The sequence below is a fragment of the Perca fluviatilis genome, chromosome 1 (assembly GCF_010015445.1).
Source record: "Perca fluviatilis chromosome 1, GENO_Pfluv_1.0, whole genome shotgun sequence".
NCBI classification, from domain to species: Eukaryota; Metazoa; Chordata; class Actinopteri; order Perciformes; family Percidae; genus Perca; species Perca fluviatilis.
Window position 1 is genome coordinate 669645 of NC_053112.1, and position 27256 is coordinate 696900.

The 27256-nt window shown below is 40.6% G+C and overlaps 5 protein-coding genes and 1 pseudogene across 7 annotated transcripts in view; all 6 read left to right on the plus strand.

Moving 5' to 3' along the window:
* The window catches only part of LOC120566787 (E3 ubiquitin-protein ligase TRIM47-like), a gene marked incomplete at its 3' end in the record, with an annotated part of 31545 nt that extends 22433 nt beyond the window's left edge, over window positions 1-9112 (plus strand). Inside the window, exon 2 of the mRNA XM_039813428.1 lies at window positions 8376-9112. Coding sequence (XP_039669362.1) covers window positions 8378-9112 — 735 coding nt within the window. The remainder of the gene's footprint in view (window positions 1-8375) is intronic.
* The window catches only part of LOC120566319 (E3 ubiquitin-protein ligase TRIM39-like), a 503358-nt gene that overhangs the window by 47265 nt on the left and 428837 nt on the right, over window positions 1-27256 (plus strand). The window lies entirely within an intron of this gene.
* The window catches only part of LOC120566667 (E3 ubiquitin-protein ligase TRIM21-like), a 174294-nt gene that overhangs the window by 36895 nt on the left and 110143 nt on the right, over window positions 1-27256 (plus strand). The gene's annotated exons all lie outside the window — the stretch shown is intronic.
* On the plus strand, window positions 9178-11167 carry LOC120566792 (E3 ubiquitin-protein ligase TRIM7-like). The gene is made up of 2 exons (XM_039813442.1): window positions 9178-9557; window positions 9852-11167. The coding sequence occupies exons 1-2, from the start codon at window positions 9212-9214 to the stop codon at window positions 10151-10153; spliced, it is 648 nt and encodes a 215-aa protein (XP_039669376.1). The 5' UTR covers window positions 9178-9211; the 3' UTR covers window positions 10154-11167.
* LOC120566405 lies at window positions 14843-20661 on the plus strand (annotated as a pseudogene).
* Window positions 21696-26471, plus strand: LOC120566437 (E3 ubiquitin-protein ligase TRIM21-like). Its single transcript, XM_039812904.1, has 2 exons — window positions 21696-21809; window positions 24085-26471. The coding sequence occupies exon 2, from the start codon at window positions 24087-24089 to the stop codon at window positions 25725-25727; it is 1641 nt and encodes a 546-aa protein (XP_039668838.1). The 5' UTR covers window positions 21696-21809; window positions 24085-24086; the 3' UTR covers window positions 25728-26471.

Sequence of the window (27256 nt, forward strand, 5' to 3'; positions counted from 1 at the left end):
GCTACGGAGAAAGCTCTGCGTGGAGCCCCCCCCCCCAACCAGAAATCAGACTTTACACACTGACACAACACCAGTGCTGATGGAGGATTAGTGCTACCAGCAGTGTCTCCAGATAAAGGTTGACCAATCTAGCAACATTTCTGCAGCCTGTCGATTCAAATAGACCCAAAGTTGTTTGTTTGATTCATCACCAGCCAAACTGGCTCATCATTTTTACATTTGGCCGCTGTCAATTTAACCCTCATGTTGTCTTTCAGTCGGCTATATTTTGACAATTATGACGCTTTTTTGTTGCTTTTGGACAGTTTTCTTGACAGTTTTAACCCTTGTGAGGCTTTCTTTGACACTTTCCTACGTACTCCCATGCTGTCCCGCTCTGGTTTACCTGTTTGTAAAGCATAAAGTATAAATTATTACACAATTCTGTGTTACATCTAGGCTTCTAGACAACTTTATTGAGTTATTTTTGGGAAATTTGGTTGAAAGAAACCCAGATTTCTGATATAGGTCACCTTTGACCCAAGGACAATAGCAGGGTTAAAGCCCAGGATGTAGCCTCTGACAAAACAAGAATAACATTAAAATCAACATCTAACAACGTCTCATAAACGTGAATAAATATCACATAACTGAAAAGGAGTAGGAAGAAGTTTACTCTTATCTGCTCCTCCATAACTCAAACTATTGAATCATATTCATCATATATATATAACAGTCACAAACCGCTTTCCCAATGCTCTAATATACAACCCTTCAAATAAATACAGTCTTTCATTTTGGGGCTGAATGATGTACAAAGATGTTTTCTTTATGCATAAAAGTAAATAAACATATTTCCAAATACAGTATACCTGTTTTATAAGCTGTACATCAACATCCAAGCAAGGTTATTATAGTTTCACCTTTTCAATTAGTCTTAAAAAAGAGATAACAGAAAAAAGACAATAAAAGTTTAGTTTTGACTTTTCCATGTCATTTATTTAGTGTGTACAGCTGTTGATGTTCTTGTGTTTCTTTCCTCTCGTGTTGTCTTCCAGACAGCCATGAAAAACACCTCATTTTAGATTTTTTAATGTTTTGTTTACTTTTTTCTAAATTTCAATCACTTATTCTGATGTTTTGCTGCTTTCTTTCGACGTGTTTGTCACTTTTTCAATGTTTTGACTTTTTCTGAAGTTTTTGACAATTTCTTCCAGTGTTGTTGACGTTTCTTTTCATCATTTTTATCGTTTCTTTTTATTTTGTTTTTCATATTTTCTGTGCTTATTTCGACATCCCATATTTTCTGATTATAAAAAACTCTTTGAAAATGGGTCAAATTTGACCAGACGACAAAACGAGGTTAAAAAATACGTGTATAGGCCTATATCTTCTTCTTCTTATTATTATTATTATTATTTAGGAGGGGGGGGGGGTCGGTCGGTGTTGGAGTAATTAGGCTTGGGAGTGTGTGTGTGTGTGTGTGTGTGTGTTTAGTATTTTCTGTATTATTGTGTTAAAATGAGATGATTCCCTGGTTATCCCTTTAATAAATGAATTAAAAGAAGAGGTTTGGTCTCAGTCTCTCAGTCAGTCTGCATGCATTTGACAGATTTATGGAATAATATTTAGGCGCAATTATGAAGTGAGAATAACTCATAATGTGGGTTTAAGTTCCCAGAGCAGTTTATTCATTCATAATATCATTAGGGGAAATGCACGTTGAGTTATTCGTGTGTGTGTGTGTGTGTGTGTGTGTGTGTGTGTGTGTGTGTGTGTGTGTGTGTGTGTCTTTGATTTTATAATTCTGTTCAGAAATGATTACCAAAAGCACTTTATTTGTAATTCATTCTTAATCCTGATTTATAAAATGTCTATCTTTGATTACAATGCTGTTGTGCCATTTGGCAAATGCTATGTAAGAATATTAATGCTGACATGTCGGTCCTGTACAAAAAAAGTGTGTGTGTGTGTGTGTGTGTGTGTGTGTGTGTGTGTGTGTGTGTGTGTGTTCTAGGTTGGCGACGTTATGTCCCGCCCTACTCTGCCTCTGATTGGCAAGTACGTGTTGCCTTTGTTGGTCGGATTGGTTACGTTAAGGCATGAGGAGTGTGATTGGTTAGAGTTGCTGAGAGAATGCAATGGTAAGCCAATCAGAGCGGAGTAAAGCAGGATAGGGCGGGATATGCCGTCGCCATCCTAGGAAACGTAAATACACGTGGAGCACCCCCCCATGTTCTCTCCTCGTGCTAGGTGGGCTGTTGTTGTTGCTGTGGAGATAGAACTGGTCCGACAGAGTTTAGCTCGCTTTGGACTCCCAACAGGAACACAACGGTACCGTTTAAAGAGGACGGGCAGCTGTCCAGCGTCTGGTTGTGTCCCTGAACACACCGCAGGTGCGACCGGTGGTAAGTACCGTTCATCACCAGCTGATCATATTTACTCTTTCAACGTTAGGATGGAGACTAAAGTTCAGCTCTACTCAGGCACCAAGTCCCTCTCTTCCTCTCATGGCATATAGAATATATATTCATCACCTTCTCATATGTTAGGCAAGCTACTGGGAAAGTTTAGGGAGCTAACCTACTGGTTATTCTCTTATATACTGTCTATGGTTATTCTACATGAAATGAAGCTAACATTAGCCCACAAAGAAATGAAGCTAACATTAGCCCACAAAGAAATGAAGCTAACATTAGCCCACAAAGAAATGAAGCTAACATTAGCCCACAAAGAAACGGAGCAAGCACCGTGTTGCTGTAGCTTGCAACACGGTTAAAGTAGTTTTAGATACACAACATCCACGTCATTGTGTGGTGGTGACGTCAGAGATCTTACTAGTTTGATGTCAGACTGTACCTGATAAAAGAGCTAATCTACTCCAAAGCTGTTTAGTTCAGAAAACAGGGTTGGTATTAAGATGGAGGAAAACTAGTCTATTTCCCAAAAATGAGTTAGCTTCAAGGTGACGTCAGCCCAGGCTGCTATGGAGGCTACTTTTAATTTAGATTAGATTAGATTTAACTTTCTTGTGATTGTGCAGAGTACAAGTACAAAGACAACAAAATGCAGTTTGCGTCCAACCTGAAGGGCAAAAAAGAGCAGAAAAGTGCTTTCTGACCAGAGGGATTTTAGCAGTTCCTAGAACCCTTTGTTTCTCCTGTTCTGACCGGACCAATTTGGGGATTTTTAAGTTCCTCTGACCACAGTTCCTGTAACTCTTTCAGCTCCTACTTCAGCACTTTTCCACATAGTGGTGGTTAGATGGCTGTGATTATAATAACTAAAGGTCAGTCCCTATGGCCACTGGGCCAGTGGGAATGCAAATGGAAAACCGGTTTTGGGGGGAGAGTAGAACTGTTTAGAAGTGGACTGGTCCTATAACTACTTAAAAAAAAATAAGAGGCTTAGACAGGACAAGAAATATAGTGCACAGTAGTATATTGTTTGTTTACAGATGGTGGTTTAGAGTAATATAAATTAAATATAAATATGTGTATGTCGTATTATGTGTAAGTGTATTAGCATTTACCTTGTAAGAGCAGAATAAATATGGCTATGTAATATGAACAATGTATGAACAACATATATGTGCAATTTATCAGTAATGTTATAATAGTAGTGAGAATAATATAGATCTATGCAGTGTATTAACAGAATATATTATAATATATATTATATTCAGTATGAACCATATAGACAGATATGTACAGTATGTCCAGCTGTGTGGTAACAGTACCATTGTAGTGCAGAAACAGTACCATTATAAGAGTAGTAAGAATAAGTATGTGCAGGATGAATAGAATGAAGAGCAGTAGAATATGGTTATGTATAAGTGTAATTAAAGTATGTACATTTGTAAATAAATAGAACACTATGGGTGGGATAGAGTAGTGCACTTGTCTGGGGGGGGGGGGGTCATATTAACAAATGCCTGGTCAACCGGTTAGCATAAACACGATTCTCAATGCCGATTTCAAAGTATTTTCTAAGATTCCATATACTTTAACTTGAAACATGAACTTCTCTATTAAAACATTTGAAAAATATCAAAATGTCATAACAGGACATACAAAACATATGCAATAGAGCATAGAACAACATAATAAAGTGCAGTTATTGGTCATAGTGCAAAAACTAGTGACTAGTGATCTGAAATGAAGACAGATTCAGCAACTGCACGGCCTATTTCTCTCTTAAAATGTTTTCAGAAACAAGTTTCAGTGAATTATTTTAGTACAATACGAGATCGTATTCTGAACGAGCCGCCATGACAGTCTGGCTTTGAATTTCCGGAGAAAACAAACCCATGTGACGCGTTTGTCCAATCAGCTGACGGTTTTCATTTCTTGGGCAACAATACAGAGTAGCGCCGCCTGCTGTTATGGAGATTACGTCTCGTCTCTTCGGTGTGTTCTGTGGCACTTTTTGGACCAACTCGGGGAGACTGATCATTTCGACTGGCTTTACTGCCGATGGCCGGCCTTCTGGTTGGTGCGTAAGAAGCTTTAGGCAGCTTAGAGCCCAAAAGGATGCTGAGTTGGTTAATTTCCTCCTGAACAAGTAGCTAAGCATTAGCTTCAGGCTAATTTATCACGGCTACAAGGGACGGGCATTTTGTCATTTCAACATTCGTGTACTCACATTGAATTATATAGCTAGAGTACCCGAGTTGGTTACTCGCAAGAACAGTTGAGACAGTGCCAGTAAAGTGATGCGACTGGTCCTGGCTAATCATGGCTAACACCGCCATACTAACCATGCTAACCCTGCTAATGGCTAACGTTACCGGAGGCCACGGTTGTTTACAACGTGTAGCCTGTTCAGTGGCCGTAGCCGACAACGGTGAGTTATTTGAAGCCAAGAGAGGGGGGGCTGTAAATCGGAAAGAGAGGACCGTGAGTTTGAGGTGAACATGCCGGTTTTTAGGTCAGGTAGAGTTGACTCTCGTTCATATTTTTTTGAAAGCTATGTACCGGAAGTAGAAGGGTGTGACTTTGGCCACTTGTTCGTGACCTCCTTCTTCTGAATGTATTGACTGGAGCTCTCTGAGGAGTATACTGCCCTCATCAGTTCTGGAAGAGGCGCAGCCCCGATGCTGCTAACACTGGCATCGTCGCTAACGGTGCCTACGGTGCTTCAAAAAATGGGCTTCGTCTGTGTTTTGTCATTTTAGAACCGGAAGGTGTCGGTAGTACTGGTTCTCGTGACATCCCTATAACAGCCTACATTTAAACAACTTTAAAACCAGACTGATCTCAATAAGTGGCGTATGTATGACACGCCAATTTGATACATTGGTCACGATTCAATATATTGCATCAAACACAGGAGGTTCTCCCAGGAGAACGGGGACCGTGTCCCGCGTGTCACGTTTCCTAAACCCAACCGTCCCGTTCTTCTTTTCCTAAACCCAACCCGTCCGCTGTATACGGCGTAGACATACACGTGGATATCTCAAAATGCGTACAGATAACATGCCACTTGGCTTTAGAAAGTGGCGGGAATGTTTCCGCGAAGTCATGAGGTCACGTTGTTAAAACACAAACGCTATGATCCGCAAAACCAAAAATGTAGCTTCAAGTAAGTAATGCAACAGGAGATCAGCCGTTATTACAAAAACATACAGTACATCAGAAGTGGACTTTTTACTGTCAGCGCTGCTGACACAGAGGACATGTTGCTAGGCTACGGTTCTGGCTCCACACTGGCGCAGCTTCCCACCAGCATCCATTTTCATTTCAATGATCCAATATTGATTCTTACAATCCAGCATTGATTTCTGTCTGTACCATAGTTACTAGAAGACCTTAGGAATACATCGGTACCAACTATGTTAATGCTAACTCGTCAGGAAGGGGTTAATAATGCTCTAAAGTTAGACTACTTTTTTTCTTTTTTTTTAAGATTATTTTTGGGGCTTTTCCTTTTACTGGACAGTGGATAGATATGAAAGGGGGAGATGGGGAATGACACGCAGCAAAGGGCAGCAGGTCGGATTGGAACCCTGCGCCGCTGCAGGACAGTTAGGCTACATTTTGCCCGGGGGGAAAACTGTCATGGCTAATTTAAAAGCAGTCCTGGACCTCTTTCCTTAAGATAGCTGAAGGAAATGTGGAATCTGTGGTAAGGAACGTCCCAAGAATGTCCACCCCAACGGGCAGTTCAGTTTCCTGCCTGCAATGTCCAGTAGAACCACTGCCATAGTCTGTTCAGGGTCTTGCCCATCCCGAAAAAGCCTGTCCCCACAGAGCGATAAACTGCCTGCAGCACTCGCTGAAACAGCTGCTACATGGTCCCCCAAGGCCCGGTAAGCGTCAGGCCCGTTGAGCTGAGCCAGGCAGGTCCACTGGGAAGTTAGCCTTAACTTCTGGTGTTGAATGATGAATAGATTACCGCCGCCTGCTGGTATGGGGAGTTAATTGCTTGCACGCATGCGCAAAACATAGGTGGTACTTGTCTGTCAGCTGTAGTCTGTGTGGTGTGTTCCAGTGATACATTTTGGCCAAGACAAAGGCAACGAGAGGCGACGCCACCGGAGGCTGCCGTCTGCAGTAGTCGGAGGCTGTCGGCTTGGTGTGTCAGGACCTTTAGTGATGTCAAGCCTTTAATGACATCACAGTCATCACAGCGAACAAGAACTCAGAAACACAGTAACAACATACAGCTGGGTTTAAGAAACGTACCAGCCACCTCACTGATAGTTAGAACTAAACAAGCTCTAAAATGGCAATTACTAGGGGTGTGACGAGACGCTTACTCCACGAGACGAGACACATCACGAGATTGGGTTCACGAGAACGAGACGAGACGAGATTTAAAAAAAAAAATTTAAATAAATCCTCGATGATGAAATATATGAATGGAAAATAGTTTTTTTATTCAACTGAAAAATCACAAAATGCAAAACAATTTAGGTGTATTTTGAAATCAACTATAAGGGTGTATAAGGGCGAGATTACGAACGGCTGGTGTTCGTCTTGTCTGTCACTCTTTCGCCGTTTATTATTTCCGCAGGAAAACCAAAATGTTGCCACACAAATGATTTAAAAGTGGCAGGGGGATCTTCTATAGTAATTTCACGCTCCATCACGCTGACATCACATGGCCTCACGAGACAACTTTTCACCTCGACGAGAAATCTCACCAACAACAAAAAGTTACATCTGCGTTTTGGGACATGAAATGGAATAGGGCTGGGCAATATATTGATATTATATTGATATCGTGATATGAGACTAGATATTGTCTTAGATTTTGGATATCGTAATATTGTGATATGACATAAGTGTCTTTTCCTGGTTTTAAAGGCTGTATTACAGTAAAGTGATGTACTTTTCTGAACTTACCAGACTGTTGTAGCTGTTCTGTTATTCACCTTTTCCTCACTTAGACATTATGTCCACATTACTCATGATTATTCATCTAAAATCTAAGTGTGACGATATTTTGTTAAAGCAACAATTGTCAACCCTAGAATATCACCGCACTATTGATATCGAGGTATTTGGTCAAGAATATTGTGATATCTGATTTTCTCCCTACCGCCCAGCCCTAAAACGGAGCATTACTCAATAGGCATGATGGGAATTTGGTCCTTCCAGAAAAATGCAGAGTGTTTTTGTGATTGTTGAGGACAAAAATCCTTGATTATGCGGCACGTTTTCTTAAAAAATGCAATGGAATATGCTAAATGATATTTATGCAATTTTATGCGATGAAATTGCAGGAACTTACAAAAATTGCGGTTTGATGAAAAAGAGAAAAAAAAGTGATTTCCCCAACACCCTGCTTTTTTTTTTAAATACTTTATTTAAAAAAAATATCGTTAATAAAATCGTTAATAATATAGACAGCAGGAGCACACAAAGAAATTTGAGTAGACATCAGATATTAAGATAGCTTTCTTATTGGATACCAACTTAAGACTCAAAGTACATGTCAAATTCAACCTCCCACACCCTGCTTGATGTTCACGTCACGTAATTACGTCACTTCATAACGTTCCCATGGCAACAGGGGAAAATGGCTGCTCTTGTGTGAAGTAAATGCAACATTTTTAACTTTCTGCTGTGATATATGTTTGACTTCTTTGCAACGAAAATTCAGGGATTATGAAATCATGCAAGTCCTGCATATTTTTGCGTGGAAAACTGCACTTTTTGTGGTGAAAGTGTGGCGTATTTGAAAAAAATGCGCACCTCCCCCACATAAATATGCAGACTTTGGCTGATAATGCGTTGAATTATGCGATCGCATAATCACGTTTTTCTGGAGGGACTGGGAAATGTGGGCTGTAACTACAATTAGTTATGCTTAAAAGGACAGATAAGGCACATGTTTCTATTTCAACAAGTAACTAAAACTGTTTGTTCTCTCCCACCCTGCATGTGTAGATATGGCTGCTGCAAACTACCTCCAATCTGAAGATCAGTTTCTGTGCTCCATCTGTCTGGATGTGTTCACTGATCCTGTCAGCACACCATGTGGTCACAACTTCTGCAAAAACTGCATCACTGAACACTGGAATACTAGTAACAAGTGCCTTTGTCCCCTGTGTAAGGAGGGTTTTACCACAAGACCTGATTTGAGAGTCAACACTTTCATCTCTGAGATGGTTGCTCAGTTCAGACAGTCAGCTCAACAGAAAGCCAGCAGCAGCAGCTCAGAGCAACAAGTGTCCAAACCAGGAGAAGTTCCCTGTGACGTCTGCACTGGAACCAAACTGAAGGCCCTGAAGTCCTGCCTGGTGTGTCTGGTCTCCTACTGTGAGACTCACTTGGAGCCTCATCTGACAGCTTCACGTCTGAAAAGACATCAGCTGATCGACCCTGTGGAGAACCTGGAAGGCAGGATGTGTACGAAACACGATAAACCTCTGGAGCTGTTCTGTAAGACCGACCAGACATGTGTCTGCATGCTCTGCACTGTTTTAGACCACAAGGTGCATGATGTTGTTCCTCTGAAAGAAGGATATGAAGGAAAGAAGGTAGAGCTGGGGAAGACAGGGGCTGAAATTCAGCAGATGATCCAGAAGAGACGACTGAAGATTCAGGAGATCAAACACTCAGTCGACCTCAGTGAGGAAGATGCAGACAGAGAGATAGCAGAAGGTGTTCAGGTCTTCACTTCTCTGAAGGAGTCTGTTGAGACAGGCCTGAATGAGCTCATCAACACGATCAAAGAGAAGCAGAAAACAACAGAAAAACAGGCTGAAGCTTTCATCAAAGAGATGGAACAGGAAATCTCTGAGCTGATGAAGAGAAGCACTGAGGTGGAGCAGCTCTCACGCTCTGAAGACCACCTCCATCTTCTCCAGAGTGTCCAGTCCCTAAACATCCAACAACCTTTACCCACCAAGGACTGGACAGAGGTCAGCGTCCGTCCATCATCATATGAGGAGACTGTGGTGAAAGCTGTGGTTCAGCTGGAGGAGACACTCAGTAAAGAGATGAAGAAGCTGCTCCCTGAGTCTGAGCTGAAGAGGGTCCAGCTGTATGCAGTGGATGTGACTCTTGATCCTGATACAGCACATCCTGAACTCATCCCGTCTGATGATCGGAAACAAGTCAATCTTGGTGATGTGAAGAAGAATCTCCCAGACAACCCAGAGAGATTTACTCGTTATTGTATTGTTTTAGGAAAACAGAGTTTCTCTTCAGGCAGATTTTACTTTGAGGTTCAAGCTAAAGGAAAGACTAGATGGGATTTAGGAGTGGCCAGAGAGTCGATCAACAGGAAGGGCGACATCACACTAAACGCCATCATAAAAATACATGAAATATAAAATATGAATGTCTGTCTTTTGAATTCTGATTACTTCTTAAAGGATAACACAAACTGACAAAGCATTTTCCCCGGTTATCTTCCAGGTCCAACTGGGCCAAATCCCCGGAGGAATGACCCAGCAGAGGACAGGCTGTGGCGAGTTCGGCCAGAGTTTGTAAAGCGAGTGTCTGATCCTGTTCTGAACCAGCTTCTGGATAAACTCCTTGAGCGTGGTGTTATAACTGATGATGAAATGCAGTCAGCCAGAACACAGAGAGGCAGAGCAGACAAAGCCCGAGACGTGATGGACACGGTGAGAAGAAAAGGAAGGGCAGCCAGCTCAGTTCTGATCGCTGCTCTCTGTGAGGTGGATCCAGTCCTCTCCAGAGTGCTGAGATTAATCTGAGAGTTGTGATGAATCTCTATGATAACTGACTGTTGCACATTGTCTCTTTTAAATGAGAAGCTGTAAAAAGTCTGTTTTTAATAAGTGGACTTTGACTCTGAAAGTGATTCAGTCAAGGAAAGAGCGGAGTGTTCTTAGTTTCAGCCTCTAGATGGAGACAGAACTACTGAGAAAGATTTCTGCATAAACATTGAACTGTTGTTTAAAGAAATACTGGTTGGTCATTTGTCACATTCTTTAAATCTCTGACGTTTGTACTGCGCGTGTGTGTGTGTGTGTGTGTGTGTGTGTGTGTGTGTGTGTGTGTGTGTGTGTGTGTGTGTGTGTGTGTGTGTGTGGCTAAGTGTATATGATGTTGTATATGATGATCACTGATCTCATAATGTATTGATTGGATTTCAATCGAGGGAACAAAAGTACATATTCATATATTTTACATCTTATTTTCTACAGAATCTGTTTCCTGTGGTGATTGATTTACACTTTATTCCATTTATTATCATGTGGATACATGTGCAGCAGTTCTTTGCAAACTGAATCAAACTTCATCTTGACATATTTGGTGTCTTTTGAAACTGATTTCTTCTGGAAGTTATAATAAATGTCTGTGGGTTTAACAGAGGTTTAAATAGATAACATCCACATAACGTATGTCATGATGCATCAACTTATTGTGTTGATTATGTAATCAGATACACATTTATTTGTATTTGATGTGCAGCCACAGAAAACATATTGCTGAATATTTCATTGTGTCATGAAGCTTCATTTAAGAGTAAGACCTATTACATCCCATAGTGTCTACAGAACACAGTTTGTGTCGTTGTTATACCAGGTATAAAAAGTTAATGGATGTTTCTATCTTGTGTGAAAAGTGTTTTGGGTAATTACTGGTCACTTTGGTAATTTCTTATTTGTTTCGTGAATATTGTAATATGGTTTATGAGTCAAATAAATCTGTAAATATGTGATTGTAGAATAAAAACTGTAAAATAAAGCAGTTGTTGAACACAAGGCCTGAGTCAGCAGTGACTTGAGCACCAAACACTGAACAGAAAAGCTGGTTTACACACAAGTTGTATTTCAGTCGAGGATGATCTTTATTGTTGAGAATAAAGTTGAACTTTCAGTGTTAGTGCCAGGCATGAAAAGAATAAATCAGAGATGGAAGGTTTTTTTTTTTCATTTTGAGAATAAAATCAAAATGTTGAAAAAAAATTTAAATCCCATTTCGAGACTAGGGTCCAAATATTTTAGGAATAACGTTGAAATATAGAGACAAAAGTCGAAATGTCGAGGATGATGTTGAAAATTCTAAGCTGCTCCCTCAGTCCGAGCTGAAGAGGGTCCAGCAGTATGCAGTGGATGTGACTCTTGATCCTAATCTCACCCTACCTGGTGATGGGAAACAAGTAAATCATGGTAATAGGAGGAAGAATCTCCCAGACAACCCAGAGAGATTTTTATTATTGTGTTTGTGTTTTAGGAAAACAGATTGTCTCAACATTTTGACTTTATTGTCAAAATGCTAAAACCAAACTGAAGATGTTCCTCCTCTGATGTTGTTCCCTTATGTCTGGGACTATGTGGAAAGTTGGCATTGTGACTGCTATGCAAATTCAGATATCTACAATAAGGATTATGACTAGAAACAAAGCAATTGCAGATAAAAAAAAAGCAACACCACAAATGTTTGTGTTGTTTTTCTTTCATTTTAAATATCTAAAATTAAAGGAGCTGTTGAGCGGAGCCAAGTTGACGGTGTTTGTGATGCTGAGGAGAGAGCATCCTCCGCGGCAGGTCTCCACACAGGCAGGCCGTGTGTTTAGGGACATGTGATGTCTTTATTATTGGTATTACATGTTATTTTATCACCGGGAGTTTGAACCGTTTTCATCCTGAGCTCAGCGATGGGGGGTTTCTCCGAGAGTGGTGCAGTGTCGCCCGGACACAGCAGACACGGACAGGGCTCTGGCTCCGCAACATGGCATCATGACTTTGCGTAAATATACACGCCACTTTCATAAAGCCAAATGGCGTGTTATTGTCCGCATTTTCAGCTATGCACATGTATGCCTACGCTGTATACAGCTGATGTAAACATACCCACCACCTGGCCTCGCCACGTTGAGTGTTATCGCGAGAACGTCACACGCCTGTAAAAAAAAAAAATGGTTGGGTTTAGGAAAAGAACACAGGGAAATGCTTTAATAACAAAACAGTGACAAAAACATGGAAAATAACGACAAAAGCACACTTAGGAACACATTAAATGGTTGGGTTTAGGAAAGAAACATTGGATAAGGCTTATTAAAACAAAAAATAAAAAACGGCTGAAAAATCGTCTCTCCCGGGTGAAAGTCCTGTGTTTTCGCAATGTAGGTCAATGGCGGCCGATTTGCGTTGATATACACGCAAAAATGCGATTATGCGTCTTGATAACACGCAAAAACGGAATACAAATTGGCGTGTCATACATACGCCAATTCATGAGATCAGTCTGGGCTCCGGCAATAACGGCAAGAAAACGTCGAAAAAGTCGCGAACGAAAAGAGGCAAACGAGGCAGGAAAAGGAGGAATAATATGAAGGTAGTAAGTGTTATGTAAATGTAAATGTGTTAATATAAGCGTAATTAACATTATATTACTACTGCCATTAGGCTTTTTTTTTGAGCCACTGCCACCCAAAATTTAAAAAAACCTGCAGATTTGGTCAGAGAGAAATGTCACTAATCACTGCGTCATGGCAAAAAAATACAAAAGCGTTCTAAAAAAGTTTTTAACTGTAAATTACAGTTAGGCTGCATTTTCCTCCTTTTACTTTGACAACATTGCCTGTTTTAGTGTGTGTTTGCAGAGCGTCTTTACGGAGCCCCGGAACCATCACAGAGAGAACAAATATTATTGCGTGGCCTCGAGTTATTATTGTAATATCGTGGTGTACTGTAGCCTATATGGAAAATGCTGCGTTTTCACAGGACTTGTTAATGCTTACTGAACAATCATCAAGTAGTTTAGGACGTTTTCTGAAGTAGCCCGTGTGATGAGGACGTTCCCTGTCTGTGCAATCAATGCAATTCTTACCGTGTTTTATCATAAATTATTTTGCTGATCAAAACCCTGAAGACGAGACGCTCTTTGCTTTGCAGGACACGCAGCATCTCAGCTGAGAACGGGACTGATACAGACAGACAGACAGACAGACAGAGGGACTGATACAGACAGACAGACAGACAGACAGACAGACAGACAGACAGACAGACAGACAGAGGGACTGATACAGACAGACAGACAGACAGACAGACAGAGAGACAGACAGAGGGACTGATACAGAACAGACAGACAGACAGACAGACTGACAGACTGACAGACTGACAGACAGACAGACAGAGAGACAGACAGAGAGACAGACAGAGGGACTGATACAGACAGACAGACAGACAGACAGACTGACAGAGGGACAGACAGAGAGACAGACACAGACAGACAGACAGAGGGACAGACAGAGAGACAGACAGACAGACAGACACAGAGAGACAGACAGACAGACAGACAGACAGACACAGACAGACAGACAGACACAGAGAGACAGACACAGACAGACAGACAGACAGACACAGACAGACAGACAGACAGACAGACAGACAGACACACAGACAGACAGACAGAGACAGACAGACAGAGGGACTGATACACACACACAGACAGACAGACACAGAGAGACAGACACAGACAGACAGACAGACAGACAGACAGACAGACACAGAGAGACAGACAGACAGACAGACAGACAGACAGACAGACAGACAGACAGAGGGACTGATACAGACAGACAGGCTTGTGTCTCATTACTCACATTGGTTTGAAGGCTATAGTGGTTGTAAAATGTTCATGTATAGTGGATTGCCACTTGTTCATCAAAAGTATTTTATGAGAATCAAAAATTAATGCAATAAAGTAGCAGCTAGACTTAAATGAGGCTGTTTGGCCGGCATCCAACACTTATGAAAAGCTCTGCTCATTTTAATCACAAAAACTTAACAAAACCCTTTATATTAATAAAAGAAAAGTGCATGTGCACATGTCGAGACAATCTGACAATCACATCATAGGCTATGAAAGCATATATTCTTTATGTTGTAAGGAAATATGAAAGTCAGAAATGAAAGTCAATTCTTTATAAACCCCTACTTCATGTTCCTCCCTTAAGGGATCGTTAACCCTAAGAATCCTGAAACCAGATAACCAATCAAAAACCCTTAATAGGTAAGGAAGGAAGGATCATTAAACAACAAGTAGATCCCACAATCTGATTTGTCAACTAGATATTTAGAATATGAATGCAGTTTGATTATTACATTTATTTGTACATTCATGTCCCATTAATGCATCTTTCTAACTTAACTTCATCCCCGGAGTTCTTGTGCTTTCTTGCAGGTTTCCTTGGATTGTGGCGGCACCTGGATCCTGTTCCCAGCTGCTGCCCTGGTCCTGCTAAATGTGCTAAATACATTACTAAAAATAAAATAAAAACTCTATATAAGAGCTTAAATGTGTCTGACACCTGTTAGATCACAAGAAACATTTACACATCTCCAACACCGAACACAGGTGAGTAACAAACAGCACTGATTAGCCCTTCCCCTCAGGCAGGTAAGGGGGAAGAAGCAGGAAATAAAAATCACATTTCTAATTGGCTGACATCTACTATCTGTTGGACAGGGTCTGACGTATATTTAGACTTGAGACTTGGACTCTGAACTTATGAAGGTGTGTCGGCGTCCTCGGATCAGATGCACACAGACACCCAGACGGACGAGGAAGAAAAGTAAAGAGCAGCTTGGTCTCTGCCAGTGTTTCCTCAACACACGGAGGTAGAAAGAGTCTGGAAGTCGACCTGAAGAGTTCAGCAGGTGAGAATCCTACCAGAGGAATCTGGAAATGTCTGATAATCACGATCACTTGGATCACATTGTGATGTGTCACTGTTTAACTGGACAGTAGAAAGGTTTCTTCATGCTGATTGGCTGATTCTAAATATCTATTTGATGTTTGCAGATATTCTTCAGAATTTCTCTGTGATGTAAATTACATTAATCTGGCACTGAGAAGGCTCGGCCCTAAATCGGCGATAGTAAGAGGCTTTAAAACCCTTTCTAGATGGACCAGAGCCAGCCAAGGGTGGGAGGAAACTTAGTGGCTGCTGAGGCCCCCTCAGCTGTCAGGGGCCCTCAGCTGTCAGGGACCATTCAGGAAGAGAAAATGTGAAATAATAATTAGGGCTCAAGCATGAGAAGCAAGGACAATAAGGTACACAAAAATGTAGGTAGTTACTGTTACTAATATATAATATATATAATACTGAGGAAAAAAGAAAAAGTTACTAACAAATGAGGAATGACTGTTTAGCTAACTGTGATTCAAGCACTAATGATTAGTTACTGATAAACAGACTGGAAGTTACTATATCAATGAATGAGGACCGAATTAGGAACGACTGGTTAGTTAATGAGTAGTTATTGATTAACTGTGACTCAGCACTAACGATTAGTGACCGTATTATGCATCATACTGAGTGGTTAATCATTAATGAATGATTATACAACAAGTAGATCCATCCAGACAATCTGATTGGTCAACTAGACATTTAGAACATGCTCAAATCAGCATGACAGCACACCCAGAGCCATTTGAGCACCCGGCGCATCACTTAAAATATCACTCCACCATTTCTCTGTCAACATTACAGAGTTGAAATAAAAAACTGTTTAAAACCATTTGTATTAGATGTAAGTAATTCAGGAACCACAGTGGAACACTCATCTCTCCAACTAGTATATAAAGTGATTCATTGGATTAAACAACTTATTTGTTAAAACGCTCTGAAGTTAACTTTCATTGGAAATGTTTTGGGTCAGTTGTGCTGGTGACGGCGCTATCTCACAGACATACAGGAGGAAAATTATATTTTTCAGCAGATATCTTAGTTATAACAGGATAGAACTATCAAAGCAGTTTGGTGTTTATATTGCAGTAATTATTCCGTTTGGGAAATGTCACGATCTCTACAAAGCTAACGTTAGCTTACGTTGACTGGCTGACTAAAGAGGGAGGGACTATAAATCCTCTCTGTTGCTTTTTTATTTTGAGAGCGAATTGCCCCACAATATGAATACAGTTAGATTATAATACCATAATATATATACTTTAATTTAGTTGGTAACTGTTGTTGTACAGGTTTGCAGCACATGCTTACATGTCTCTCAGCGGAGTCAGCAGCTGGCACGTGTTCCCAGTAACGAGAAGTGAAGCGCACAAAGTAAAGGTCATTTCCTGCTGCGCTCAATCTCAACTTCTTTTACAATCGTCCAGTAAATTTTCTTTTCTGCCATAAAATCAACCCTTGGCATGGCTGCAAAAGACATATAATCCACGGCTTGCTGGTCTTTTGTGCAGGTTATGAGTCAGCTTTAATCAGCACCAGGAAACAAGTCAGATTTTAATCTCCTCTGACTTCACTGCTGAGATATGAGGGAGTGTCAGAACGTCTCCATCAACCGGAATACTTTAATCTCTAAAACTTGATCGGCTGTTTGTTCTCTGACTCTACAAAACTACACAGAACCGTTTGTGAAGGCAGAGAGTTGTTTTTAATTGGCAGGTGTGTGTCACAAACTTCATCCTATCAAAAGTGTAAATCTGTCTTGGTTTTGATTTGTGGACACACATCCTCAACAGCAAGATAAAAGATATGTATTAGTATTATTATCAGCAAAGCAGTCTTTTAATCCTGAAGTACAGACTGAGTAAAAACACTGAAAGGACAAGTTGAAATGTGCAGTTTGTCTCCGTCAGTTACTGGAGCCGGGTAATCCTAATTTGGGCAAAGAGGGCGTGGTTTGGGTGGAGCTGAGGTGTGATAGGCTGGGACAGTTTGTGGTGTTTTGGTTTGGCAGAACTGCCACATAATGAACTTAAATCAAGAATCTGGCAAAATGACAGATGGCAAACTCCAGATGGCCTCTCCAGCTAATGACCATTTTAATTGAGTCATAAATATTTTTTATTGACCTCTTGTAAAGTGGAACATTTTGGACCTGTCATGAAGTTATAAGAACAGTTTGGCGAGAGTGACCTTGGTATCAAGTTGATTAAGAGTTTTGGACAGATAACGTTACTTGTTGCTAAAGTAACCGTGGGCTGTAGGCTAAGATCAGTCCGTTCACAGATTTTGAATATGTTTTTCTTTTCTTTCACACTATGTGTAGATATGGCTGCTGCAAACTATCTTCACTCTGAAGATCAGTTTCTGTGCTCCATCTGTCTGGATGTGTTCACTGATCCTGTCAGCACACCATGTGGTCACAACTTCTGCAAAAACTGCATCACTGAACACTGGAATACCAATGACCAGTACCTGTGTCCCCTGTGTAAGGAGGGTTTTACCACAAGACCTGATTTGAGAGTCAACACTTTCATCTCTGAGATGGTTGCTCAATTCAGACAGTCAGCTCAACAGAAAGCCAGCAGCAGCAGCTCAGAGCAACGAGTGTCCAAACCAGGAGAAGTTCCCTGTGATGTCTGCACTGGAACCAAACTGAAGGCCCTGAAGTCCTGCCTGGTGTGTTTGGTCTCCTACTGTGAGACTCACCTGGAGCCTCATCTGACCATGTCAGGCCTGAAAAGACATCAGCTGATCGACCCTGTGGAGAACCTGGAAAGCAGGATGTGTACGATGCACGATAAACTTCTGGAGCTGTTCTGTAAGACTGACCAGACATGTGTCTGCATGCTGTGCAGTGTTTTAGATCACAAAATACATGATGTTGTTCCTCTGACAGAAGGATATGAAGAAAAGAAGGCAGAGCTTGGGAAGACAGGGGCTGAAATTCAGCAGATGATCCAGAAGAGACGACTGAAGATTCAGGAGATCAAACACTCAGTTGACCTCAGTGAGGAAGATGCAGACAGAGAGATAGCAGAAGGTGTTCAGGTCTTCACTTCTCTGAAGGAGTCTGTTGAGAGAGGCCTGAATGAGCTCATCAACACGATCGCAAAAAAACACCAAAAACCACAAAAAAGCGGCCACCTTTTATCAAAGAGCTGGAACAGGAAATCTCTGAGCTGATGAAGAGAAGTACTGAGGTGGAGCAGCTCTCATGCTCTGAAGACCACCTCCATCTTCTCCAGAGTGTCCAGTCCCTAAACATCCGACAACTTCCCCCCACCAAGGACTGGACAGAGGTCAGCATCCATCCATCATCCTATGAGGGAACTGTCGTGAGAGCTGTGGTTCAGCTGGAGGAGACACTCGTTAAACAGATTAGGAAGCGGCTCCCGGAGTCTGAGCTGAAGAGGGTCCAGCAGTATGCAGTGGATGTGACTCTTGATCCTGATACAGCACATCCTAAACTCATCCTGTCTAATGATGGGAAACAAGTGAATGATAGTGATGTATGGAAGAAAATTCCAAAAAGCCAAAAGAGATTTTCTTATCGTACTTGTGTTTTAGGAAAGCAGAGTTTCTCTTCAGGTAGATTTTACTTTGAGGTTCAAGTTAAACAAAAAACTAAATGGACTTTAGGAGTGGCCAGAGAGTCGATCAACAGGAAGGGAATAATCAATCTGAGCCATGAGGATGGTTACTGGACGATATGCTTGAGACATGGAAATGAGTATAAAGCTTCTGCTGTCCCTTCAGTCCTCCTTTTCAGTCCTCTTGACCTTGACCTTGGTGTCCGTCTCTCTCTGAAGTCTCCTCCTCAGAAGGTGGGGGTGTTTGTGGATTATGAGGAGGGTCTGGTCTCCTTTTATGACGTAGATGCTGCAGCTCTTATCTACTCCTTTACTGGCTGCTACTTCACTGAGAAACTCTTCCCATTCTTCCATACTGGTAATAATGAAGGTGGTAAAAACTCTGCCCCTCTGATCATCTCTCCTGTTAGAGTAAACTAATCACTGTTCTTATTTCAGGTATTCATTTATTTTCAATCAAAGGAACAAATGTTCATATTCATATATTTTACATCTCATTTTCTACAGAATCTGTTTCCTGTGGTGATTGATTTACACTCAGTTCCATTTTCTATCATATGGTTAAATGTGCAGCAATTCTTTGCAAATTTAATCAAACTTCATCTTGACATATTTGGTGTCTTTAGCAACTGATTTCTTCTGGAAGTTATAATAAATGTCTGCGGGTTTAACAGAGGTTTAAATAGATATCATCCAAAGGGTTAAAAAGTTAATGGATGTTTCTATCTTGTGTGAAAAGTGTTTTGGATAATTACTGGTCACTTTGGGCATTTTTTATTTGTTTCATGAATTCTGTAAGATGGTTTATGAGTCAAAGAAATCTGTAAATATGTGATTATAGAATAAAAACTGTAAAATAAAGCAGTTGTTGAACACAAGGCCTGAGTAAGCAGTGACTTGAGTACTGGAGGAAATGTACTGTAAGCAGAGCTTTGTTAGCAGTGCTGTTCTTTAATAAAAACTGGTCTACACAACAGTGGACATATTCTAATAAAATCTATTGCAGATATCTAGAAAGTTCTTTCTGACTAGGAAGAATTAAATACAGATATATGCAATAAACAAGAACATGAAACCAGGTTTAATGGAGTATGACCGGCAGTTGATACAGGGCATGCTGCTACACACACACACACACACACACACACACACACACACACACACACACACACACACACACACGTTACACAGAACAGATATTAATCTTCCAGTGAAGCTACATGACGGAGGAGTGATTGGAATGAAAACACGAGCTGATACAAAAAGATAGAGACGTTTCTCGAACAGGAGGAATGCTGCAGGGGACACACATACACACACACACACACACACAGACACAGCAGGGCGGGTTAGTGAACTGTAGCTGTGATGTTTAAGGCTATGTTCAGATTACAGGCCTTAATGCTCAATTCCAATTTCCTTGACTGACTGTTCACATTACGACTAAGGTCGCATTATTTTTAAATCTGACCTGTATAAGCAACAAAATCAGATTTGGGTCACTTTGGCCTGCAGTCTGAACGTAGCCTAATTGATGAGAGACTTCTGTGTACACCTGAGTGTTTCCTGGTTGTTTAAGCGTGGCAGCAGTGCAGCTCTGAGCTCTCTGCCTGCCGGTTGCTGCTGTTCCAGCTCTCTAACTCAACACGCCCACATTATTTTTATTTTCAAACTTGTAGTCATCGGCCCCCCAATGACACTGACTCAAGTCACATGATGCAATTTAATTGAAGACTTCACATAGCTCACTCTAAAACCATAAAATGTTCTACAACTGTTTCCACATATGCAGGAGTACTCCCCAAAACCTGCAAGCAGACCTTGATGTGTAAAGTTTTAATCTGTCCTACTTAATCTGCACTCTATGTAGCCTATTGTATTCTGTATTCTTGTATTGTATTTTGAATGTGTAACTGTATGTTGTCTTGCATACTTATGCTTTTTTGGCCAGGTCGCTGTTGCGAATGAGAACCTGTTCTCAACGGCCTACCTGGTTAAATAAAGGTTAAATAAAATAAAAATAAAAAAAGAGTTCCCCTTTAATGAACTAAGCATAACACAGTGAACCCTAAGATTTCTTTTGTGTCATGATTTATTGGAGCATGTCAACAAAGTGGCTAGAATGATTTTGGTTTGGACAGCTTAACTGTGGATGTCAAAGGTCACCATGATGGACTGTGACTGCTGGTTTAATTAGTTAAAGTGAAGCTAAGTAACTCTTCAGAGAAAGAAAAAAAAACACAAACGATAAGCCATAAAACACATCCTTTCTCAATTACAATACAATAGACAATACACTACTCCTGATGCAACCATTCTTGGGCTGGTATGACCAGTAGCTTATGGTGGCTAATGTTAGTGTTTCAGGTGCATGTCCGTGGGAAGTTGCGGGGCGGCCTGCTCACAGGTCGCCCTTCAAACCTGCTGGTTTACTGTGCATAGAAAACTGCAGCATGAAGACGAAGGGTGAGTTGATGTTTAAGGCTAACTATGTTTCTGTAATAAATCTGGATACATTAAAAAGCTATACAGTATCATGTTTTCAAGTGCCTTAGCTTGCTAAAACAAAGCTCACATTAGCTTACCAACAGTCATTTTCTAATGACCAGTCTCAACGGGGTCAGTCAAAAACAAAAAATTCACACCTCACAGCTCAGTGTTTCCCCTCAAAATTACCTCATATAGAAATTAAGTGCAGACTTCACCTTATGTTAAGCCAGAGATAAACCTGTACATTTCTAAAATATTAAAAACGTACGAGGAAACAAAAACCTAACAACAGAGCTGCAGTAAGTGGCGAGCCAACGCTGGACAGATAACATTCCTACTTCAGTTTCCTTGGAATGAAACTCGAGGTTTGTACATGTTGTTATGAGTTCAGACTGTTCCTCCCACATTACATAATTAACCTGAAAACTGTCCAATCAGAGCGCTGACTGGCAGCCCTACAGGTGTGACTGGGTGCTGCTCACCAGTCATGTGACACTTCTAGATATAAAGGTGTTAGGAGGAGTCAGGTGAACACAGACAGCAGCAGCATCTGTCAGTGTCTGCTGATGAAGGTACCACGTCTCTTTGACCTCATCTGAACGGGACTTTAACAGCGGAGCAGCCTGACAGGTAACATTACACACCTTTGATGAAGAAACTCGGCTTTCATTTGTGATATTTTGGGGCTACATAATATACTTTAAGATGAGAGCAGTGATACATTCTTTCAGCACTATTGTAAACTGATTGTAGATCTGAAGTAACTCAGTAATTATTCTATGACGTGTGACGTTTTGTCCAAAATGAGCCTTTTTATTTTCAGTTGAGTCAGATTTAATCAACACCAGGAAACAAATTAGATTTTAATCTCCGCTGGCTTCACTGCTGAGGTATGAGGGAGGGTCAGAACATCTCCATCAGCCTGAATACTTTATTCTCTGAAACTTGGATCAGCTGTTTGTTCTCTGACTCTACAAAACTACTCAGAACCTTTTGTGAAGCCAGAGAGTTGTTTTTAATTGTCAGGTGTGTGTCACAAACTTCATCCATCAAAAGTGTAAATCTGTCTTGGGTTTGATTTGTGGACACACGTCCTCAACATTAGTATTATCATCAGCAAAGCAGTCTTTTAATCCTGAACTATAGACTGAGTAAAAACACATCCACAGGTTTCTGAAGGGACAAGTTGAAACCTGCAGTTTGTCTCTGTCAGTTACTGGAGGTGGCTTGGGTGGAGCTGAGGTGTGATAGGCTGGGACAGTTTGTGGTGTTTTGGTGTGACAAGACTGCCACATAAATAACTTCAGTCAAGAATCTGGCAAAATGACTGCTGGCAAACGGAGGGTTGTCACAGTCAAGATCAGATGCTCCTGCCATTGTGCCCTCAGGCCTCTCCAGCTAATGACTCTGTCTTTTCAATGTCTTTTAATTAGATAAGCTTAGTTCTCAAATCAAATATAAACCTAATCAAGTAAGACTTCACCAGATAGACAATAGAAGATAGATACCCGGGGGGCTTACGGGGGAGTGCTCCACTCATTCCAATCAGATGTGTTAAGTTTAAAGTTGTAGTTTCATGATGATGTTATCTATCTTGTACATTATAGTAGTGTTTAGTGTGATGCTGCTAGCAAGGCTAAAACAACAAGACAGCCTTTATTTCAAGAACTAAAAGCTGGTTGAACAAAAGCTAACAGAATTTATGACAGACTTCAGCTCTTCATGTGTGATTTTCATTAATTAGCATGCTGCTTTAACATTTAGTTTCCATTTCTACCTTTTCCATTTCTCCTTTAACATCTAAATCAACTTTTACATTTATATTGATATTTATTTAAACAGGATATGGGATGAGGAAATTCTGTTTATATCAATATAGTTTGATGTTGTTACATGACCCATTTGAAGGGGTGTGTTAAAGACTGACATGACACCGTCATAATTATGACATGACACCTATCATGAACATGAAGAAGTCTTTTATAATGTTCATGACTGTCATTAAGGCTTTGGTACGTAACTTTTTTATATTAATGAACGTCCGTTACATTCAAGCCATTGTTAAATGAGTTGATACAAAGCCAATTAAAGGGGATGGTTCGGAGTAATTTCACCCTAGGGTCCTTTGCACCATGACCTCGAGCCAAACACCCACCCAGAAGCTTTTTTCTTTTGGTCGAACTTTGGGCGAGTTAGCGCTATCAGCTGAATGGTTAAGTGAAGGCACTAATGGAACTAAAGGTGTATCTCGTAACTTACCCCACTAATAATGCCCAGAATTCAGGCTCGAATTGAGCCACTCATTGTCGCATTCGATGCTAACCTCAAACTTTTTTTGTTGATCTCTTCTGCTGTTCTCTCGCTTCTTGCTCCTACTTCACTACTTTATCGGTAGTCTCTTCCAGCAAAAGTTGTCTACAAATTGCCCGGAGTTCTCCTTTAACTTTATGTGTTGACATCACATTAAACTGTAATAAAGTGTTTTTTTATTTTACTTATTTATTTTTTGGGGCATTTTTTAAGCCTTTATTTATAAAGGACAGCTGAAGACATGAAAGTGGAGAGAGAGGGGGAATGACATAAAACAAAGGTCAGAGTCGAACCAGCGGCTGCTGCATCAAGGAGTAAACCTCTATATATGGGCGCCTGCTCTACCAGGTGAGCTATCCAGGTGCCCATGAAGTTTGTTTTTTTATTTTTAAGATTGGCTGTCATGAGACCATTGTAATTGTGTCGTAAATATTTTTCCTTGACCTCAAGTAAAGTGGAACAGTTTGGACCTGTCAAGGTTATTAAGAGTTTTGTACAGATAACATTATTGCTAATGTAACCATAGGCTGTTGGCTAAGATCAGTCTGTTCACAGATTTTTAATATGTTTTTCTTTTTATTCACACTATTTGTAGATATGGCTGCTGCAAACTACCTACAATCTGAAGATCAGTTTCTGTGCTCCATCTGTCTGCATGTGTTCACTGATCCTGTCAGCACACCATGTGGTCACAACTTCTGCAAAAACTGCATCACTGAACACTGGAATACTAGTAACAGGTGCTTTTGTCCCATCTGTAAGGAGGGTTTTACCACAAGACCTGATTTGAGAATCAACACTTTCATCTCTGAGATGGTTGCTCAGTTCAGACAGTCAGCTCAACAGAAAGCCAGCAGCAGCTCAGAGCAACAAGTGTCCAAACCAGTAGAAGTTCCCTGTGACGTCTGCACTGGAACCAAACTGAAGGCCCTGAAGTCCTGCCTGGTGTGTCTGGTCTCCTACTGTGAGACTCACCTGGAGCCTCATCTGACAGCTTCACGTCTGAAAAGACATCAGCTGATTGACCCTGTGGAGAACCTGGAAGGCAGGATGTGTATGAAGCACGATAAACCTCTGGAGCTGTTTTGTAAGACCGACCAGACATGTGTCTGCATGCTCTGCACTGTTGTAAACCACAAAACGCATGATGTTGTTCCTCTGAAAGAAGAATACGAAGAAAAGAAGGTAGAGCTGGGGAAGACAAAGGCTGAAATTCAGAAGATTATCCAGAAGAGACGACTGAAGATTCAGGATATCAAACACTCAGTCGACCTCAGTGAGGAAGATGCAGACAGAGAGATAGCAGAAGGTGTTCAGGTCTTCACTTTTCTGAAGGAGTCTGTTGAGAGAGGCCTGAATGAGCTCATCAACACGATCAAAGAGAAGCAGAAAACGACAGAAAAACAGGCTGAAGCTTTCATCAAAGAGCTGGAACAGGAAATCTCTGAGCTGATAAAGAGAAGCACTGAGGTGGAGCAGCTCTCACGCTTTGAAGACCACCTCCATCTTCTCCAGATTGTCCAGGCCCTAAACATCCAACAACCTCCACCCACCAAGGACTGGACAGAGGTCAGCATCCATAAATCATCTGAGGGGACTGTGGTGAAAGCTGTGGCTCAGCTGGAGGAGACACTCAGTAAGGAGATGAAGAAGCTGCTTGAAGCCGAGCTGAAGAGGGTCCAGCAGTATGCAGTGGATGTGACTCTTGATCCCGATACAGCATATCCTAAACTCATCCTGTCTGATGATGGGAAACAGGTGAATCATGGTGATGTGAGGAAGAATCTCCCAAACAACCCAGAGAGATTTTCTAAGTGTGCTTGTGTTTTAGGAAAACAGAGTTTCTCTTCAGGCAGATTTTACTTTGAGGTTCAAGTTAAAGGAAAGACTGAATGGGATTTAGGAGTGGTCAGAGAGTCGATCAACAGGAAGGGAGACATCACACTGAACCCACAGAAAGGTTACTGGACTATATGGTTGAGAAATAGAAATGAGTACAAAGCTCTTGCTGACCCTCGTGTCCTTCTCTCACTGAAGTCTCCTCCTCAGAAGGTGGGGGTGTTTGTGGATTATGAGGAGGGTCTGGTCTCATTTTATGACGTAGATGCTGCAGCTCTTATCTACTCCTTTACTGGCTGCTTCTTCACTGAGAAACTATTCCCATTCTTCAGTCCCTATAGGACTGAAGGTGATAAAAACTCTGCCCCTCTGATCATCTCTCCTGTCAGAGTAAACTAATCACTGATCTTATTTCATATATTGATTTATTTTCAATCAAGGGAACAAATGTATATATTCATATATTTTACATCGATTACATCGTAGTTTTGTCTGGTGACTGATTTACACTTTATTCCATTTATTATGATATGGTTAAATGTGCAGCAATTCTTTGCAAATTAAATCAAACTTCATCTTGACATATTTGGTGTCTTTAGAAACTGATTTCTTCTGGAAGTTATAATAAATGTCTGTGGTTTCAACAGTGGTTTAAATAGATGTAAATGCAAATTCATGTGTTGATGAATTATGAAGAGGTATATGGGGTAAGTTGGTTGTCTGATGTTTTTGTTTTTTTCCTCATTAATGAGACAGGAAAGAAAAAGTCTGAATTATTGTGGCATAATTGCAGAAATACAGTTTGTTTGTTGAGACTAAGAATGTTAATGGTGTTATTCCTAAATCAGTTCTTCTGATATCACTTTAATCTGCTGGTTTTGATCTTTCTAACAGTTGTACCTTTTACTTTTAAATGTAAGCCACTTTCCTATTTGGAGAACTTGCTGTTGCACTTATTATGAAATTGATCATTTAACGTGTTTAGACATAATGGTTAACCCTCCTGTTGTCATCGGGTCCATTTTCTACAAGTAAGTTATATAAGAAATTTGGGTTTCTATCAACCAAAATGTCCAAAATAATAACGTGGATGGTTCCCTACAACGCTCTCCACAAGTGAAATAAATGACCAGTTCACTACTATCATTGAATTTGGGTGTTTTATTTAATCTTATAGCATTTGAACAAAAATTGATAAAAGAACATTGAAAAAGTCAAGACAAGTGGCATGGTCCGCCGAATCAGAGTTTGATTGACAGGGTCTGGAACAGACCACACAATCTCTTGGGTTTTTGTGAGGAGTTTGATTTTGAGATAGAGGATTTTTGGTGATATAGTGACAGTTATAGTGCGATTTGTTTAGTTATATTTAGGCTTACATTTAAATCTACACATTGACTGATAGGCTAGAGACAGACAGAATATACATAGAGTGACACATTAATAGATAGATAGATAGATAGATAGATAGATAGATAGATAGATAGATAGATAGATAGATAGATAGATAGATAGATAGATAGATAGATAAAAATGGAAACTCCGTTTTCATTTTCATTCAGAGCCAGAAATGTCAACATCAGGCCCATCATAATCAACATCAACACCAGTAGAAACACAGGACAGTTTATGGGAACGTTTTGATGATCATATCCGTGAAACCAAGATGATACACAATGCTACAGCTGATGCCACAGTGGAAGAGAAAAAATACCTCAACTATGCGTTTTTGCCCAGAACTCATGATCCCCTAACTTACTGGAAAGAGAGAGCAGTAATCTTTCCTCATTTGTATGTCCTTGCTAAAAAAAATAGCTTTGCATGCCAGCAACAAGTGTCCCTTGTGAGAGGATTTTTTCAAAGGCTGGAGAAATTATCTGTAAAAAAAGTAGGCTAAGTCCTTCCACAGCAGAGAAATTAATATTTTT

Coding starts and splice junctions, on each gene's coding strand:
- LOC120566792 (XM_039813442.1), top strand. CDS start 9,212: ATGGAACAGGAAATCTCTGAGCTGATGAAGAGAAGCACTGAGGTGGAG. Junction 9,558..9,851: donor TCGGAAACAAGTCAATCTTG/GTGATGTGAAGA, acceptor GTTATCTTCCAG/GTCCAACTGGGCCAAATCCC.
- LOC120566437 (XM_039812904.1), top strand. CDS start 24,087: ATGGCTGCTGCAAACTACCTACAATCTGAAGATCAGTTTCTGTGCTCC.